General features: G+C 48.9%; 2 protein-coding genes across 2 annotated transcripts in view; one reads left to right on the forward strand and one right to left on the reverse strand.

The window, feature by feature from the left end:
- lrp13b (low-density lipoprotein receptor related-protein 13 b) overlaps positions 1-15,844 on the reverse strand; it is a gene marked incomplete at both ends in the record, with an annotated part of 34,809 nt that extends 18,965 nt beyond the window's left edge. The window contains 21 exons of the mRNA XM_084482734.1: positions 1,157-1,402; positions 1,547-1,795; positions 1,964-2,212; positions 2,323-2,571; positions 2,978-3,226; positions 3,359-3,607; positions 3,869-4,015; positions 4,222-4,440; positions 4,844-5,155; positions 5,554-5,769; positions 6,379-6,492; positions 7,478-7,703; positions 8,115-8,283; positions 8,454-8,622; positions 8,778-8,981; positions 11,777-11,899; positions 12,153-12,272; positions 12,989-13,102; positions 14,174-14,419; positions 14,931-15,053; positions 15,796-15,844. Coding sequence (XP_084338860.1) covers positions 1,157-1,402; positions 1,547-1,795; positions 1,964-2,212; positions 2,323-2,571; positions 2,978-3,226; positions 3,359-3,607; positions 3,869-4,015; positions 4,222-4,440; positions 4,844-5,155; positions 5,554-5,769; positions 6,379-6,492; positions 7,478-7,703; positions 8,115-8,283; positions 8,454-8,622; positions 8,778-8,981; positions 11,777-11,899; positions 12,153-12,272; positions 12,989-13,102; positions 14,174-14,419; positions 14,931-15,053; positions 15,796-15,844 — 4,042 coding nt within the window. The remainder of the gene's footprint in view (positions 1-1,156; positions 1,403-1,546; positions 1,796-1,963; positions 2,213-2,322; positions 2,572-2,977; positions 3,227-3,358; positions 3,608-3,868; positions 4,016-4,221; positions 4,441-4,843; positions 5,156-5,553; positions 5,770-6,378; positions 6,493-7,477; positions 7,704-8,114; positions 8,284-8,453; positions 8,623-8,777; positions 8,982-11,776; positions 11,900-12,152; positions 12,273-12,988; positions 13,103-14,173; positions 14,420-14,930; positions 15,054-15,795) is intronic.
- Positions 15,845-16,534: 690 nt separating this feature from the next.
- Positions 16,535-18,937, forward strand: parm1 (prostate androgen-regulated mucin-like protein 1; the record flags this gene model as incomplete). Its single annotated transcript, XM_084482735.1, has 5 exons — positions 16,535-16,546; positions 17,044-17,716; positions 17,819-18,019; positions 18,629-18,704; positions 18,851-18,937. The coding sequence occupies 5 exons, from the start codon at positions 16,535-16,537 to the stop codon at positions 18,927-18,929; spliced, it is 1,041 nt and encodes a 346-aa protein (XP_084338861.1). The 3' UTR covers positions 18,930-18,937.
- Between the last annotated feature and the right edge of the window lie 551 nt (positions 18,938-19,488).

The following is a 19,488-nucleotide window of genomic DNA, read 5'->3' on the forward strand; positions in this document are numbered from 1 at the left end:
AAAAAGCATTGATGAGATCCTCTGACCACCGAACTGCAACCCCTCCCTGGCGGAGGCCAACACCCACCGGGAACCAAACTGACTTACTTCCGAGAACTCAGACAAAGCTCTCGCTTTGGGAGAACAGATTGGCTGGCCCTAAGGAGTGACCCCATACTCACAGTATCTCCCAGGGGACCCCGTCATACGCCTTCTTCAGATCCACAAAACCCATGTAGACCGGATGGGGATACTCCTAGGGCCCCTCCAGGAACCTTTGCGAATGTGAAGAGCAGGTCCCGAGATCCACGTCAAACCGCATTGTTCCTCTTCAATCTGAGGATTCACGATCGGCCAAACCCTCCTTTCCATCACCTTGGAGTAGACTTTACCAGGGAGGCTGAGTAGTGTGATACCTCTAATTGGCACACTCTCTAGTCCACCTGTTTTTAACAGGGGAACCACCACCCCGGTTTGCCACTGTCCCAGACTCCCACGCAATGTTGAATAGGAGTGTCAACCAAGACAGCCATTCCACACCAAGAGCTTTCAGCATTTCTGGCTGGATCTCCCTGGGGCTTTGCCACTGTGAGTTGTTTGACTACCTCAGCGACCTCCACCAAGGAAATTGTCGACAACCCCCCCCCCCCCCCCCCAATCAGCCTCAAGCTCAGCCTCAACCATAGAGAGCTTGTTAATGGGTTTCAGGAGTTCCCCATAGTGTTCAACTTCATCCTCAGTGGAGGTCAACAGAGTCCCATCCTTAGTGAACACAGCTTGGATGTTTCCCCGTTTCCCTCCGGAGGTGCCGGATGGTTTTCCAGAAACACCTTGGTGCCGGCAGAAAGTCCTTTTCCATGGCCTCTCCGAACTTCTCCCACACCCGCTGCTTTGCCTCCGACACGGCAGAGGCTGCACCCAGCCATCAATCAGTATTCACAGGTTAAACCAGCCATCACCACACACACTCCGGAGATCTCCTACATGGCAGCGGAGCACCCTTGCCATGTTCATCCACAATTTTAACAATAAATCGGATACAATACCACCACCCTGCGTCCTATGTTTGGAGGAGCCCAGAAAAGTCACCTGAAGTGTGACAGCTACCTTGGTAGCGTGTAGCATGGACCATTTACTACACTGCTCAGAAATGAACACCCCTCCAAGTGCACATTACCTTTATTCGCACATCTTTTCACACAGTTCCCCTCATCTGATCCATCCGGACAATCTTTCCGGCCGTCGCAGAGCTGGGTCTGGGAGATGCAGATGTTTGATTGAGGACACCGCACTGCCGGGGTGATACAGAGGGCCTTGGGGGGAGGGGGGGGCTCTGGAAGACCAATAACCTCTTCAGAGACAGTAGGGAAGGGTTTGTCTGATGAGCCCAAGGCTGGTACCAGTGAAGGAACAGAATACTTTTCTGAAACATTTAGAGGAGGAAGAGATTACTCAGTGATCCAACAGACACTGGGGCTAGGATGTTCAGCCCCAGGCTGAATGTTTTTTTACCAATGGAGTGACTCAAAACAAGTTTGCCAATCCCCCCAAAAATATCTTCACCCACCACAGCTCTCCTCGTCAGATCCATCTACACAGTCTGGCTCTCCATCACACACGTGAGTGTGAAGGACACACTCTTTCCCGTCTCCACACGGTGTGGAGCCCAAGCGACACTTGAGGCTGTTGGTCTGGGGAGCCACAGCTGCTACGGTAGGACAGCCCAACTCATCCGAGCCGTCGTGGCAGTGAGCACGACCGTCACACACAGAGCTCCTGGAGACACAGCTCCTCCGGTCCTTACACCTGAAGTCAGCTGAAATGAAGAAGAGCATATCAAAGCCTTGTGGGAACGACACATTTAGAAGGAAAACATGCACTGAAATGGGGGAGCCTCTTATACGTTAACATGAAACAGAAGAGCACAAGTTTAAACAATTCAAGTTCAGAAACGAACACACCCCCAGGTGCACGGACACCTTACCTTTATTCACACATCTTTTCACACAGTTCCCCTCATCCGATCCATCCGGACAATCTTTCATGCCGTCGCAGAGCTGGGTCTGGGAGATGCAGATGTCTGATTGGGGACACTGCACTGCCGGGGTGATACAGAGGGCCTTTGGGGGAAGTGGGGGCTCTGGAAGCCCAATAACCTCTTCAGAGACCACAGTAGGGAAGGGTTTGTCTGATGAGCCCAAGGCTGGTACCAGTGGAGGAACAGAATACTTTTCTGAAACATTTAGAGGAGGAAGAGTGATCAGTGATCCAACAGACAAATTATGTTTTTTATCAATGGATCGACAAGAAACAAGTTTGCTAATCCCCCAAATCTTCACCCACCACAGCTCTCCTCGTCAGATCCATCTACACAGTCTGGCTCTCCATCACACACGTGAGTGTGAAGGACACACTCTTTCCCATCTCCACACAGTGTGGAGCCCAAGCGACACTTGAGGCTGTTGGTCTGGGGAGCCACAGCTGCTACGGTAGGACAGCCCAACTCATCCGAGCCGTCGTGGCAGTGAGCACGACCGTCACACACAGAGCTCCTGGAGACACAGCTTCGCCGGTCCTTACACCTGAAGTCAGCTGAAATGAAGAAGAGCAGATCAAAGCCTTGTGGGAACGACACTGGGAGAGAGTGTGGAGGATGGCTGGTTGAAGCAGCCTCCCCTGGCGGAGTCTGATTGGACTCTGGCTGGGTGAGGTTGCACATTGATCAATCAGTATTCACAGGTTAAACCAGCCATCTCCACACACTCTCTGGAGATCACCTACATGGCAACGGAGCACCCTTGCCATGTTCAGCAACTACAATTTTAACAATAACCAGAATTTAACACCACCACCCTGCATCCTATGTTTGGAGGAGCCCAGATAAGTCACGTAGGTAGAGTGTGACAGCTAGCTGGGTGGAGTGTAGCATGGACTTTTTGCTACACTGTTCAGATACAGTTCAGAAATGAACACCCCTCCAGGTGCACGGACACCTTACCTTTATTCACACATCTTTTCACACAGTTCCCCTCATCTGATCCATCCGGACAATCTTTCCGGCCGTCGCAGAGCTGGGTCTGGGAGATGCAGATGTCTGATTGGGGACACTGCACTGCCGGGGTGATGCAGAGGGCCTTTGGGGGAAGTGGGGGCTCTTGAAGCCCAGTAACCTCTTCAGAGACAACAGTAGGGAAGGGTTTGTCTGATGAGCCCAAGGCTGGTACCAGTGGAGGAACAGAATACTTTTCTGAAACATTTAGAGGAGGAAGAGTGATCAGTGATCCAACAGACACTGGGGCTAGGATGTTCAGCACAGACACAAATATTTTTTTTTACAAATGGATGGACAAGTTTGCTAATCCCCCAAATCTTCACCCACCACAGCTCTCCTCGTCAGATCCATCTTTACAGTCTGGCTCTCCGTCACACATGTGAGAGAAGAGTATACACTCCTGGCCGTCTCTACAGGCCTTGGTGCCCTTGCGACACTTGAGGCTGTTGGTCTGGGGAGCCACAGCTGCTACGGTAGGACAGCCCAGCTCATCTGAACCGTCGTGGCAGTGAGCACGACCGTCACACACAGAGATCTTGGAGACGCAGCTGCGCCGGTCCTTACACCTGAAGTCTCCTACAACAAGGTAAACCGTGAAACCACTGTTTATTATAAACCTTCACCCCAACTTGGATGTATGGGAGGGCAGGCATTTTGCCGTACCACAATACCTAGAGGAACACCCGAAAAGGAAGGCCTTCAGTGTCAGACCTGCCAGTACAACAGCAGTCAGTTCTGGCTCAACAACAAGAAGGCATCTGTAGGCAGTTAGGGGTTCCACCAGGTACAGGTAATAACCCAAACAAATGTTGACCATGAGAAGTTCAGATTGCTTACCTTTCTGAGGACAGCTCTTGATACAGAGTTTTTCGTCAACCCCATTAGGGCAGTCTTCCTTCCCGTCGCAGCGCTGGCTTGGGTTTAGACACACCGCCGAGCCTGGGCACAGAACCGATGGCTTGGGGCAGATGGGCTGGTCTGGAACTGGAGAAAACATTAATAGAAACAGTTTGGCTGACTTGATGTCAAATCCCATTAATAAAGTGTGCCTTGCCCTCAATACATGGTTTATAGAGATCTTTCGACATGGCTAGTTTTTACAGATACTTACTCCAAAGGTTACTCCTTGAAATAACTTGTGTAACCAAGGACAGCATGTCATTAGTTACACTTCTGCTCAGCAGCCCTACCTGGCCTTATGTCCTTCAGAGCCACCATCACCCCAAACACACTCCCATCCAGGGTCACGACCTTGAGGCTGCGCCCATCTCGACGGTCCCACAGTGTTACGGTTTCATCAGAGAGGGACAGCAGGTAAGGCTCGAATGCTGCAACCACCGATCCTGTGATGTTCCATCGAGGGCCGTAGCCGTGGGCCCTTTTCTGGAGCAGGCTCAGTGTGGACAAGCCTGCGACAGAAAAGCACAAGTCCGTGTGACGGGTCAAGATGACATGCGGGATGGTCAACAGCCCTTTACTTTATATTAAGTAAAGAGTGACTTACAAGTGAGTCGGCGGACAAGCAAAGATTATAATAAATTGACGTACCACTTAAGGAGACCATTTTACCTCTTTTAATATGCCTCGACTACATTTAATGTAGCATTCAACTTTCAAGAAAAGCAGCGTCTGAGTTTCCAAAATATCTTGAAGTCCAGCCATCAGTCAAACATCTTTCACTACACAAAAAACTGATTGCATAATTTCAACCAAAGCTAAATGATTAATACAAACCATAACTCGATTTGTTTTTCTTGACCAAATCAAGCCATCAGAATTCATCTTGAGGGATCTGAAAGCGGCTCCACCCACCTGCAGAAGCCGTGGTCCACAGCATGGCGTTGGCCCGCAGGTCCAGAGCCATGGTCCCAGTGAAGCCTGAGCTCAGGTTCAGCAGCTCCTTGGCAGGACCCCCCTGCACCCCCATGCTCAGGAAGCGGAAGCCCTCCAGCCAGTACACCGTGCCCCGCAGCCAATCAACATACAGGTCCTTGATCCCGCCCCCCTTGGTGTGGTACAGTTCCCGTGGGTAAGTGGTGAACGCCACGGTGACGCCGATGGTGGCCTGGTCACATGACACCCAGAAGATGACTCCAGATCGCTGGTCCAACTTTATTAAACAAACTGAGGGAATCATCAAGGGAAAGGACTTTGTAAGACTAAAAGATTGTTTAAAGGACCGACAGTTCTTACACTCATGAAGTTATGTCAAACAGAAAGATTTGTCAAGACATTAGGACACAAGACCTGATGCATGGCAGTCTAGATCAAGTCATCCAATATGTTATTTACACTATCAGGTGAACAGTCTAGATCAAGTCATCCAATATGTTATTTACACTATCAGGTGAACAGTGTAGATAAAAGTCATTCATTGTAGGAATTGGTTATGAAAGTATATCAAGATACTGTGACAAAAATATGTAGAACACAATTCCACAATTTCAGGATACATAGCATATCAATTAAACCTTTGGGAGATCAATATTCCATAGGGTTAAAGAGTTCACCAGAAGGTGTACCTGGCAGCAGCGTGGGGACAGGTTGGGTCTCTCGCTGGGTGAGGCTGGTGTGCTGTATCTGGCCGCTTCGGTTCGCCCAGTAAAGCCCGTCTCGGTACCAGTCCACGTCGTAGGTGAGGATGCCCTTGGTGGTGAACAGATGGGTCTGAATCACTTCCCCCTCCTTGAACTCCAACATGTTGATGCTCGCTGCAGTTGCATACACAAACCTTGGGTCTGTCAAAAGAAAGATGTGCAATGTTTGTCAGGCGTTACCCCAGAAATATTCTTGCTTGCAGCTCTGTTGTCCCTTGAGCAAGAGATTTTTTAATTGCTGCATTCGACAAAAACCTTGCTGGGTACCAAGATGATGAAGTCTGTTCTAACCCGTTTAGCGACATGTTGGCCGTTTGGACCTTGAGACCAAAGCTCTGGCCAATCATGTGCAGCTAGCTAGGGGTACTCCCAGGAAGTTGAATCACTTTCGTTGGTCTCCATCTTGTTCTACTTCTGACTGGTGTGATTCTTTTGGACCAGTATGTGGCACAGATTCAACTCACATTATTGGAAAGTCCTTTGTTTAATTTAATTTGGATTGCCTAGAAAAATCCAAATGGTAAATAAACAATACATTCCTCATGTCTTAGATTTTTGGCAAACAAAGACTTAATTTCAAATTATTTCCTAGAATGCACCACATTTATTTATTTAACACATTAAGAATCAAAAATGCCTAAATGTAGTTCATCCATAGATCAGGGTTAGGGATGTAATGCATATGGTGTACATTTCAGCATGTTAAAAACAAAAGTCTGGTCAATCATGTTCAAATATACTTGCATTCACATCTCCTGTCTGGCATGAGTATCTTAGAGTCGGGGCAGCTGCAGGTGAAGCCCAGGGGGTCGTTCTTGGTGGGCAGGCAGAGCTGGCACGGACTGTTTGTACACGCAGAGGAGCCTGGATCACAAGGAAAGACACCTTAAGAGTAAACACACCTTAACCACTCGCCACATGGAGTAACACCTTAACCACTCACCACATGAAGTAACACCTTAACCACTCACCACATGATGGAGTAACACCTTAACCACTCGCCACATGGAGTAACACCTTAACCACTCACCACATGATGGAGTAACACCTTAACCACTCGCCACATGGAGTAACACCTTAACCACTCACTACATGATGGAGTAACACCTTAACCACTCACTACATGATGGAGTAACACCTTAACCACTCGCCACATGGAGTTACACCTTAACCACTCACTACATGATGGAGTAACACCTTAACCACATGATGGAGTAACACCTTAACCACTCACTACATGATGGAGTAACACCTTAACCACATGATGGAGTAACACCTTAACCACTCTCCACATGATGGAGTAACACCTTAACCACTCACTACATGATGGAGTAACACCTTAACCACTCACCACATGATGGAGTAACACCTTAACCACATGATGGAGTAACACCTTAACCACTCACCACATGATGGAGTAACACCTTAACCACATGATGGAGTAACACCTTAACCTCTAACTGCCTGTAACATTGATGTCCACGAGAACATGTGCATCGCACTCCACCATGTGGTAAGTAATAGGTGAACAAGTGGTTAGTAGTAGTACTACACTAATGATTAATAGTGGTTCGCTGCTGGCTACGAATCATCAGGGAATATTCATCAGAACTTTAAGAAAAAAAAAAAGTATAAAATATCTTCAAGTCCATGTTGCCATAGAGATGTATGCCAAAGCAATAAGCATTCATCTTTATGGCAAGACTCCTCAGTACGACCTGTGCCCTTACCATAGAGATGTCTGTAGGGTAAGAGCACAGGTCATACTGAAGAGCAAAGTACCCCACCCTCAGTGCAGAGCAGTAAACTCCTGGGCCTGCCCATGGTCGACACCCTTCACCCACAGTACCTTGTGGTTGCTGCAGTCCATGGAAGACGGTCATGAAGGGTAAAACGGCCCTCTGGATCAATGCCTTCTGACTGGTCTGGTTCTGATCTGCCTGCCAGAGGCCTTTGCGATCCGTCCAATAGAAGCGGTTTCCAAAAACGGCGAGCGCAGTGGCGGCCCCACGGTGGCCCAGAAGGCCACGGAACGAGTAGAGGCCGGCGCCGTCCACCCTGACCGTCTCCACAGACTGGAGGAACACAACGGGAGCTCTTCAGAGCACTCATCAGGAATTACATTAGTTCAAACTAGATGCATGTATGGTATTATGTCACATCGTCAAGGACACATCTTAATGTTCATCACGTTCTGCTGTGCAGCAATATTGGCTATTTAAAATATTCACTGATATAAGAATGAGATGGTCATATGGTTTGATGCGATGAGGAAACATAATGAAGTGTTCCTACATCACATCTATTTAATAGTTGATGTTTAGTAAATCCACTACAATTAAGAAAAACGGGTATCTTTAAAAAAATGCAACCTTCATTTTGGTGTCTCCAATAGTGTGATTGGACATCTCTACAGCAAAAGCTGTAAGGACCGATAATAAAAACATTCTGGGACTCTAACATAACATTGATTCCCCAAGTCGTACGTTCTTGAAGTCGCTGATCCAGTACAGTCTCCTGGAGGCCACGTCCACGGTGAGGCCGTGGGCCCCCTGAGTGGTCAGGACAACCAGGGGTCTCCTGTCTACACCATCCATCCAGGAGCAGTCCAGAGTGGTCCTCTCCCCCGGGCCCACGTTGATCCAGAACATCATGCTGAAGACAGAGGGCCCATAGTGACCACTCCATACTTTGTTCAGCATGATTGTCACCTAGTCCACTAATTGTCAGGCATAATGTTTCATTTCCTTATTGTATGCTTTCTTTTTTGTTACCACCCAGAATGGCTGCAGAATGCTGTCATAGTACCCGCATGCATGAGTTACCTTTCCGTGGGTAAAACCACCAACTCGGATGGACTGATGCTTTTGCTCAGTAACGTTGTGAAGCCCCTCCCATCAGCCGAACCCATGTAGATCGATTGAGTCTTCCGATTGGTCCAATACAAATCTCCATTCAACCAATCACAAGCCAAAGATGTGATCCCTGGCTGCCCTGTTGATGGAAGACCGATTGAACGCATCATCTTGATTAGAAACACCATGATCAGGTCTAAAGCATTATTCTTGTACTACACATGCTACCGCTCACAACATTCTCAAGTCATTATAATGAACAAAGCGGACCAGCTTCAGCTCCCACCAACCCACCAGTGTACACAGTGTGGCTCTTCCTCCCGTCAGTCTTGTAGATCGAGCCCTGGCCGTCTGCCCAGTAGTACCACCCCCTCTCCAGGTCAAAGGTCACCGTAAGAGGCTCAGAGTCCGCTGTCCAGAGAGTTTCAAAAGCCTGGCCTTTGAGACCAACAAGGCCCAGGGATCTTTTCTGGACAGACAGCAGTCTGGTGGCTCTACCTGGAGGCGGGACACAAGGTGACAGTGAGACAGTAAGACAGACAGCAGTCTGGTGGCTCTACCTGGAGGCGGTACACAAGGTGACAGTGAGACAGTAAGACAGACAGCAGTCTGGTGGCTCTACCTGGAGGCGGTACACAAGGTGACAGTGAGACAGTAAGACAGACAGCAGTCTGGTGGCTCTACCTGGAGGCGGTACACAAGGTGACAGTGAGACAGTAAGACAGACAGCAGTCTGGTGGCTCTACCTGGAGGCGGTACACAAGGTGACAGTGAGACAGTAAGACAGACAGCAGTCTGGTGGCTCTACCTGGAGGCGGTACACAAGGTGACAGTGAGACAGTAAGACAGACAGCAGTCTGGTGGCTCTACCTGGAGGCGGTACACAAGGTGACAGTGAGACAGTAAGACAGACAGCAGTCTGGTGGCTCTACCTGGAGGCGGTACACAAGGTGACAGTGAGACAGTAAGACAGACAGCAGTCTGGTGGCTCTACCTGGAGGCGGTACACAAGGTGACAGTGAGACAGTAAGACAGACAGCAGTCTGGTGGCTCTACCTGGAGGCGGTACACAAGGTGACAGTGAGACAGTAAGACAGACAGCAGTCTGGTGGCTCTACCTGGAGGCGGTACACAAGGTGACAGTGAGACAGTAAGACAGACAGCAGTCTGGTGGCTCTACCTGGAGGCGGTACACAAGGTGACAGTGAGACAGTAAGACAGACAGCAGTCTGGTGGCTCTACCTGGAGGCGGTACACAAGGTGACAGTGAGACAGTAAGACAGACAGCAGTCTGGTGGCTCTACCTGGAGGCGGTACACAAGGTGACAGTGAGACAGTAAGACAGACAGCAGTCTGGTGGCTCTACCTGGAGGCGGTACACAAGGTGACAGTGAGACAGTAAGACAGACAGCAGTCTGGTGGCTCTACCTGGAGGCGGTACACAAGGTGACAGTGAGACAGTAAGACAGACAGCAGTCTGGTGGCTCTACCTGGAGGCGGTACACAAGGTGACAGTGAGACAGTAAGACAGACAGCAGTCTGGTGGCTCTACCTGGAGGCGGTACACAAGGTGACAGTGAGACAGTAAGACAGACAGCAGTCTGGTGGCTCTACCTGGAGGCGGTACACAAGGTGACAGTGAGACAGTAAGACAGACAGCAGTCTGGTGGCTCTACCTGGAGGCGGTACACAAGGTGACAGTGAGACAGTAAGACAGACAGCAGTCTGGTGGCTCTACCTGGAGGCGGTACACAAGGTGACAGTGAGACAGTAAGACAGACAGCAGTCTGGTGGCTCTACCTGGAGGCGGTACACAAGGTGACAGTGAGACAGTAAGACAGACAGCAGTCTGGTGGCTCTACCTGGAGGCGGTACACAAGGTGACAGTGAGACAGTAAGACAGACAGCAGTCTGGTGGCTCTACCTGGAGGCAGTACACAAGGTGACAGTGAGACAGTAAGACAGACAGCAGTCTGGTGGCTCTACCTGGAGGCGGTACACAAGATGACAGTAAGACAGTAGGCTTCCCAACCCCTTAATGACTTTAGAGTTGACCGTCAACTAATCTGAAATGTTTCTCATGATCTCAAGACGCGGTTAAGAGAACGGAGCATTGACAGACTAATCCCAGGAGGGGATAATGGATCAGGTTGACTATGATGAGTGTACATGACAGTACACTCTGGGGGCTAGAGATTAAGAGATCCCTTTGATCAGATTCTATACAACCCCAAAAAAAGAAAAACTAACTTTATTTGATCAATTCATTAATTTAACATCTAATCAAAAGTCCTTCAAGGATCCTCCAATAGGCCTATTGATTTGTGTTGGAACATGAAGGATTAAATGAAAGACTCCTTTGTCAGCCTAGAATGCTGCTGACTCTGCAGTTGTTGGGAAGGAAAATGTTATCCAGCTCTAGAGTTATAGTAATTCAATGACTAATTTCAAATGACAGTAAAATTGACTAATCATATCTTCCCTCTAAATGGGTGAGCTTTGTTGTCACTCACTTTATAAAAGTTCCACCCACTGTGATGGACACAAATCCAATAAACTAGCTAGCTTATGGGCGCGACTGTTCACTATGGCAGCCGCCGCAAGTAACTTAACCGCTATTGAGGTGGACATTGTTTCTGATTTGTCATCTACTCCGTTTTCTAGGTTAACTTTTGAGAAAAAGTTAACAGGAAGACCCACACCAGAGCTAAAATTAAAACCAAAGCTTTTGAATGGAAATTCAACTCTACCAACTATAACCACAGACAGACCGAGAGAGAGACAGACCTCTATATCTCCCTCTCCCATACATCTCTATACTCTACTGAAGTGCACACAGCATGTGTGATGATGCGATAATTTGTCAGGAGGTTTTTCATTTTGCTAAAGAGACGTTTATTGGTTTGCATTGGCAAGGATGGACTAACTTTTGTCTGAGCTGGAATTGTCACAGGTAACTTTTGCAGCAGTAGAGAGGTAACTTTTGCAGCAGTAGAGAGGTAACTTTTGCAGCAGTAGAGAGGTAACTTTTGCAGCAGTAGAGAGGACACAGTTGCCAAAATTCGTGCTTTTCTTTTTCGCAAGGGGGGGGGGGTCAGAGGGCCGAGGTTTAAGAGACATGGTTCACTATTACCATATGTCTGATCAATTTGTAATCTGCACAGAAGTCTTCTGTGCAGATAACATATTGATGTGACATGGTTTGAAAACCAATGTCTAGTCCAAAATGCAGTGTAGAATAAGGCTCCATGGTTACAAGAGTCCCAGGGTCTTCATGAGCAGCAGAGGCTCACCTGAGGCCAGACATGCAGACTGGTCCAGGACGAAACCCTCTCTGCAGTGGCAGTAGAAGGAGCCCACGGTGTTGGTGCAGTGTTGAGTGCATGGGGGAAAGGGCTGGCCACACTCATCCACATCTGGAAAGCAAAACAGAAAGATTAGAAACAATACAATAGCTCAATAGCTCCATCGGCTTTTCAGTTGCTTTGAAGCCATTTTTGCTCATCTTGGGGTCCCGATCCCACTTTTGGTCACCTGATCAGCACATCAGGTGGCAGAGCCGATTTATACGAAGAAAAGGGTTTAAAAATAGTTACAAACATCCTGCAACAAGCAGCCTGCTCATTCCTTACCGTGGTGCACATGTTGTGTTAGGAGCAGGTTGCTTACCTTCACACATCACTCCGTTGACCGACAGTTTGAGTCCAGGGGGGCAACTACAGCGGACCCCGCCCGGTTCGTCCGTGCAGTTATGGCTACAGCCGCCATGTGCCCCTGAGCACGTGTGACCTGAACAGAACAATACTTCAATAGGTCACTTGTACGACGGACCACTGCACCTCGTACATGAGCCATTTGTGCAGCCATTTTTGTCCACTGTGCAGTGTGAGCCAGCTGCTTCTGCGGAGACAGATGCTCAGTAATCATGTAGAGGTTAGTTAAGTTAATGCAGTAGTAAGCATCACTAGCATAGCACTAGCGGTGGGCTTAGCTCAGCAGTTTGACTCCAACCGTAAGGTTGCTAGTTGGACCCCTGCTCCTAACGGCTCCTGACCAGCTGGCTGGCGCCCTGCCTGGTGGACCTCGCCGTCGTGTGTCAGTGTGTGAATGAACGATTGTCACTTTGGGAAGAAGCGCTTCACATTTGCCCTAAATGTAAAACATAACAGTAAGCATAAGAATAAGCCCTATTAAATAATCTACAAATCAATACCCTAGTAAACATGAAGACCATTAGTAAATGATGCTAGACCATTAGTTAACCATCAGTTAATGCTCATTACTGCTTAACTAATGTTAAACTAATGTAGCCTTATTGTATATGGTTACCAGTTATTGGAAGCTTAGTAGTGGTTAAGCCAGTGATTACAGAACTATTTAGGGCTGAGGATAGAGTGACCGACCGACCAGGAGTCATCTTTATCAATGAATGAGTGGAATCAAACACAAGGCACCATGGCAACCCCATAAGGATGGCTGATTATGTGGCAGAGATTCAGTCTTACCGCAGCTCAGGGGTTCATCGCTGCCATCTGAACAGTGGCGGGTTCCATCACACCGCTGCTCTGGAGACACACAGGGCCCGTCTGGACACCTCAACCAGCCCACCGCACACAGTGCTGCAACACAACGCCTTCCATCACACACCTCACACCCCAGGTCAGGGTCCACACACACACACACACACACACACACACACACACACACACACACACACACACACACACACACACACACACACACACACACACACACACACACACACACACACACACACACACACACACACACACACACCAGGTCAGGGTCCCCACACACACCCCAGGTCAGGGTCCACACACACACACACCAGGGTCCCCACACACACCCCAGGTCAGGGTCCACACACACACACACACCAGGGTCCCCACACACACCAGGGTCCCCACACACACCCCAGGTCAGGGTCCCCACACACACACCCCAGGTCAGGGTCCCCACACACACACCCCAGGTCAGGGTCCCCACACACACCCCAGGTCAGGGTCCCCACACACACACCCCAGGTCAGGGTCCCCACACACACACCCCAGGTCAGGGTCCCCACACACACCAGGGTCCCCACACACACCCCAGGTCAGGGTCCCCACACACACACCCCAGGTCAGGGTCCCCACACACACACCCCAGGTCAGGGTCCCCACACACACCAGGGTCCCCACACACACCCCAGGTCAGGGTCCCCACACACACACCCCAGGTCAGGGTCCCCACACACACCAGGGTCCCCACACACACCCCAGGTCAGGGTCCCCACACACACACCCCAGGTCAGGGTCCCCACACACACACCCCAGGTCAGGGTCCCCACACACACCAGGGTCCCCACACACACCCCAGGTCAGGGTGTGTGTGTGTGTGTGTGTGTGTGTGTGTGTGTGGGGACCCTGACCTGGGGGTCAGGGTCCCCACACACACACACACACACCAGGTCAGGGTCCACCCACCCACCCACCCACCCACACCCCCACACACACACAAGTCAGGGTCCCCACACCCCACCAGTGAGTTAATCATCCATTCCATTCTCTTCAGTCAGATGATTGTTTTAAGTGCCGAGTTGTTGGTGTGGTCTCTTGAAAAGGGATTCAAATCTCAACGAGACTTTCCTGGTAGAATGAGGGGGACCAGTACACCAGTCCTTTGCTCACCACAGTCCTGTTCATCCGAGCGGTCCAGACAGTCGTCGTTGCCGTCACAGCGTGCCTCCCTCGGGACACACATGGCGTTGTGACACAGCCAGTCTGCCTCCAAACAGCCAACGCTCCTCACACAATCCTCTTCGTCTGAGCCGGTGGGGCAGTGACGCACGCCATCGCATCGGCCAGACTCGTTCACACACCCCACAGAATCCACACACGCAAACTGCCCCGCTGGACAGGGGCTGGAGGCGGGACCTGGACGTGGAGCGCAGTGGAATGGAAGCTCTGAGTATAGAGCAGCATGTTTAGAGATGAGCAGCAGTAGAGTTTAGAGCAGGCTTAGTGTTGAGTAGCAGTAGAGTTTAGAGCAGGCTTAGTGTTGAGTAGCAGTAGAGTTTAGAGCAGGCTTAGTGTTGAGCAGCAGTAGAGTTTAGAGCAGGCTTAGTGTTTAGTAGCAGTAGAGTTTAGAGCAGGCTTAGTGTTGAGCAGCAGTAGAGTTTAGAGCAGGCTTAGTGTTGAGCAGCAGTAGAGTTTAGAGCAGGCTTAGTGTTTAGTAGCAGTAGAGTTTAGAGCAGGCTTAGTGTTTAGTAGCAGTAGAGTTTAGAGCAGGCTTAGTGTTGAGCAGCAGTAGAGTTTAGAGCAGGCTTAGTGTTGAGCAGCAGTAGAGTTTAGAGCAGGCTTAGTGTTTAGTAGCAGTAGAGTTTAGAGCAGGCTTAGTGTTTAGTAGAGTTGAGCAGCAGAAGGCTGGTCAGAAGAGTATTCATACTTTGGCACTCCGTCTCATCCGAGCCATCGAGACAGTCCCCTTCGGCATCACACCTCCAGTCTGCAGAGATACAGTTACCGTCGTCACATTCCCACTGGCCTTGGGTGCAGGCTGGACCCTGTCCTGCAACACACACACACACACACACACACACACACACACACACACACACACACACACACACACACACACACACACCAATTAAGTCCTACTTTCGCTCATGTGGGAGCAAAATAAACCAGATGCAACAGCAAGAAAAATAAGTTCTTATTTTATATTTCTCAAGAAATTCTTCAGAATAAAAATGTGAGCAAAAAAAACTCAATTTTTGTTCATTAAAACAAAAAAAGAAAAATACAATACTTCGATGCAAACCAAGTGACAAGCATACGGTGGAATTCGAACACAAAAAGTGGCAGTGACAACAGCGCTAGATGTTAAAGATGTGTGGGTGTAGGCGGGCTGAGCGACGATCATGACTTTGTAGGCTATTGCTTTGTATTGCTATCGCTCTCAATTTCCGGTCTCGTACATCCTATGAGTCGTGTACACCTGTTAACAGTTCGCGGAGCGAGACTAACACTAATTTAAAGAGAACGAGAATAAATATGGAGCTCTAAGAAATATTTTACAAAACAATTTCCGAAACAAGAAACGAATATCGTGTCCATCACAAGTCACGCCCTCTTTCTTGCCAATAACGTTAATGTGGTACATCCGCTCCAGACGTCGTAAGACGAGAACGGGACGTCAGAGAGATACAGAGTAGAGAGACTGCTTCCAGCTCAGTTTCACAAGCCCAACCACGTTACATTAATAGGACGCATTGAATGAATTGAATGGATTTAACGTTCCAGGTAAATACCTCTCAGCCCGGCAAGAAACACCAACCAAAACACGTGGATGAAGTCCATGGTGCGACGCGGGGTTCACCTGCGGCCAGGTGCTTTATCACATCGGACCAGCTGCGGCTCATGAGCTCATGATTACCCGCCGCTCTCCAGCTGGCTGCGCCTCAACCTTTCGATTTTTGGACCGGGAAAAACTACTGTCATCCTTCATAATAACTTTGTTTAAAGTTTAACATGACTTTCTATGAATTACACATCGGGGGTATAATATATAATATAGACATAACTAGGGTATATGCGCGTTATGTGTGCTGCCCTCTGCTGGCGTAAACTAATAACTGTCTACAACATGACCAATACCGGTGTGGATATGCTGCCACACAGTTGGATCATACTACCAACGTATTTTAACTGCTTGGTAGCCTTCTGTTGTATGATATGTTAGGACTACTACTGGATTATATCTGCGTTTCTAGGCTGGATCAAAATATTTAATTTAAGGCGTTTATCTTCCAATAATATGCAGGCCAATTGGAATGTAAATAATTCACGCTCAATCAGTGGGTATGAGCAACCGAGAATGGGATTATTATTATTATTATTATTATTATTATAACAACATATCAGTAAGCGCCACAACACGACGCGTTTCGTGTCCCTGTGTGAGCGCCTCCCTCCGACCCCTAATCAGCCCTCAATCAGACAGCCAGTGGAGCCGCCGGGTAACTGTAGTATCTGAGAGGGTACCGCACCATGGCGCCTCGGGCACGGCCGTGTCTTTTCCTGACTTGTGAGTAGTGATCTGTTTAATATTGGATCGTTAGTTTGGGGGATCAAAGGTAACAATTGTGACCGTCCTACTGCTGAAAAGTGTGGCGTTAAAACTTGATGAGGTTGGTGGTTGAAGTTAAGCGTTTAATCTATTAGACAGCTTCTGTCACCGCCATTTGTTTCATTATCACCCCTTAAGTAAGTTTAGACAGTAGGCCTACGTTTTCCGTTTCTGAGAATGTTACGCTTTTTACAAGTGAAACACTTCTTCATTAGAATATTTAAAAATATGTTTAACTTTCACCCCGTAATCATTTTGGGAGGGCAATGGTTTCTGAACTAAGTTTAGAACAAGGTGTGTACATGCGTGCGTGTCACTGTATCTATTTGTCACTTTGGACTATGTTGTAAAGTTTCTCATTAACCAAGGAAATGCATTTCCTTAATGAACTGCAGGTCTGCTTTTTTGGTGTGTGGGTTTCACCCAACAGAACGCAACCCTTTCTCTATCACCTGCATCCTCCTCATCTCCCTTCACCCTATCCACCCCTCCATCCCGGACCATTACTGAGGCAGCCCCAGTACACTCCACAGAGAACTCGAAAACCAGCATCACCACTTCTACTGACTGGACGACCCCGTCCGCTGTCGTGACAACCAGCTCATCTGCTGCCGTGACAACCAACTCATCTGCTGCCATAACAACCAACTCATCTGCTGCCATAACAACCAGTACAGATGCTGCCGTGACAAGCAGTACAGATGTTGCCGTGACAACCAGTACAGATGCTGCCTTGACAACCAGTACAGATGCTGCCATAACAACCAGTACAGATGCTGCCATAACAACCAGTACAGATGCTGCCATAACAACCAGTACAGATGCTGCCATAACAACCAGTACAGATGCTGCCGTGACAACCAGTACAGATGCTGCCGTGACAACCAGTACAGATGCTGCCGTGACAACCAGTACAGATGCTGCCATAACAACCAGTACAGATGCTGCCGTGACAACCAGTACAGATACTGCCATAACAACCAGTACAGATGCTGCCGTGACAACCAGTACAGATGCTGCCGTGACAACCAGTACAGATGCTGCCTTGACAACCAGTACAGATGCTGTTGTGACAACCAGTACAGATGCTGCCGTGACAACCAGTACAGATGCTGTTGTGACAACCAGTACAGATGCTGCCTTGACAACCAGCACAGATGCTCCCATGACAACCAGTACAGATGCTGCCATGAAAACCAGTACAGATGCTGCCATAACAACCAGTACAGATGCAAGAACCTCCTCATCCATCACATCTCCCTCTACTACTTCTACTACCACAGCAACAACTAGGACTCCTACTACTACTACAACTACTACTACTACTAGCAGAACCATACCAACCAGCACCTCACCACAAACTACCACACCAATCCAGTCCCACCACTCCAAGGCTCTTAGTCCAGGTCTGAGAGGTTAAATATTCTTCTGCTAGAGATGATTAAATGCACTGTGGCTAGATATGGTTGAATACACTGCTACTAGAGATGGTTAAATGCACTGCTACTAGAGATGGTTAGAGTAAGGTAAGGGTTAGGGGTTGGGGTAGAGGAGGAAGGGGTTAAGTGAAGTAGTTAGTCAGGTAAGGGGTAGCAGTCAGGTAAGGGGTTGGGGTAGCAGTCAGGTAAGGGATGGGGTAGAGTCACGCAAGGGGTTGCAGTCAGGTAAGGGGTAGTAGTTAGATAAAGGTTAGAGTCAGGTAAGGGGTAGGGGTTAGGTATGGGGTTGTCAGGTAAGGGGTAGGGATTAGATAAGGAGTTGTTAGAACCAGGTAAGGGGTAGGGGAAAGATAAGGGGTTGTTAGAGCCAGGTAAGGGGTGGGGGTTAGGTGAGGGTTATGGGTTGAATGTAGGTGGTTTCTAGTATCATCTTGTTGTGATCTAGACACAGCAACTAGTGCCCAAGTGAATCAATGTGTTGTTTTGTTAGTTTATTATATACACATTAATTGATATACACATACCTAGGTTGTGTCTATCTGACTGTCTTTGTCTGTTTGTCTGTTGGTCTTTTAGGGAGTGTTGCTGTCATCGTATCAGTCTTCATTCTGATCGTCATCATTATATTTGGAGGAGCATACCGACTCAAAATGTGAGTTAAAATCAGAAATCAACAACCAACTCACATCATAAGTCATCATAAACATCATGTTTCAATCCATGACATCATAACATGGTCAACAATAGCAATATTCCTCCTCAAAACTATCTGCACTCTCTCCATCTTCTCTCATCCAGGCGTTCAACCTACGGCCGCTTACTCAACGATGACTACGGCTCTCTAGGGACCTTCCACAACCCCATGTATGACCCCTGACCTCGCACCCATCCCTCAGACGACCTAGGGACCTTCCACAACCCCATGTATGACCCCTGACCTCGCTCCCATCCCTCAGACGACCTAGGGACCTTCCACAACCCCATGTATGACCCCTGACCTCGCACCCATCCCTCAGACGACCTAGGGACCTTCCACAACCCCATGTATGACCCCTGACCTCGCACCCATCCCTCTGACGACCTAGGGACCTTCCACAACCCCATGTATGACCCCTGACCTCGCACCCATCCCTCAGACGACCTAGGGACCTTCCACAACCCCATGTATGACCCCTGACCTCGCACCCATCCCTCAGACGACCTAGGGACCTTCCACAACCCCATGTATGACCCCTGACCTCGCACCCATCCCTCAGACGACCTAGGGACCTTCCACAACCCCATGTATGACCCCTGACCTCGCACCCATCCCTCAGACGACCTAGGGACCTTCCACAACCCCATGTATGACCCCTGACCTCGCACCCATCCCTCAGACGACCTAGGGACCTTCCACAACCCCATGTATGACCCCTGACCTCGCACCCATCCCTCAG

Source organism: Micromesistius poutassou, assembly GCF_964030765.1.
Source record: "Micromesistius poutassou genome assembly, chromosome: 18".
NCBI classification, from domain to species: domain Eukaryota; kingdom Metazoa; phylum Chordata; class Actinopteri; order Gadiformes; family Gadidae; genus Micromesistius; species Micromesistius poutassou.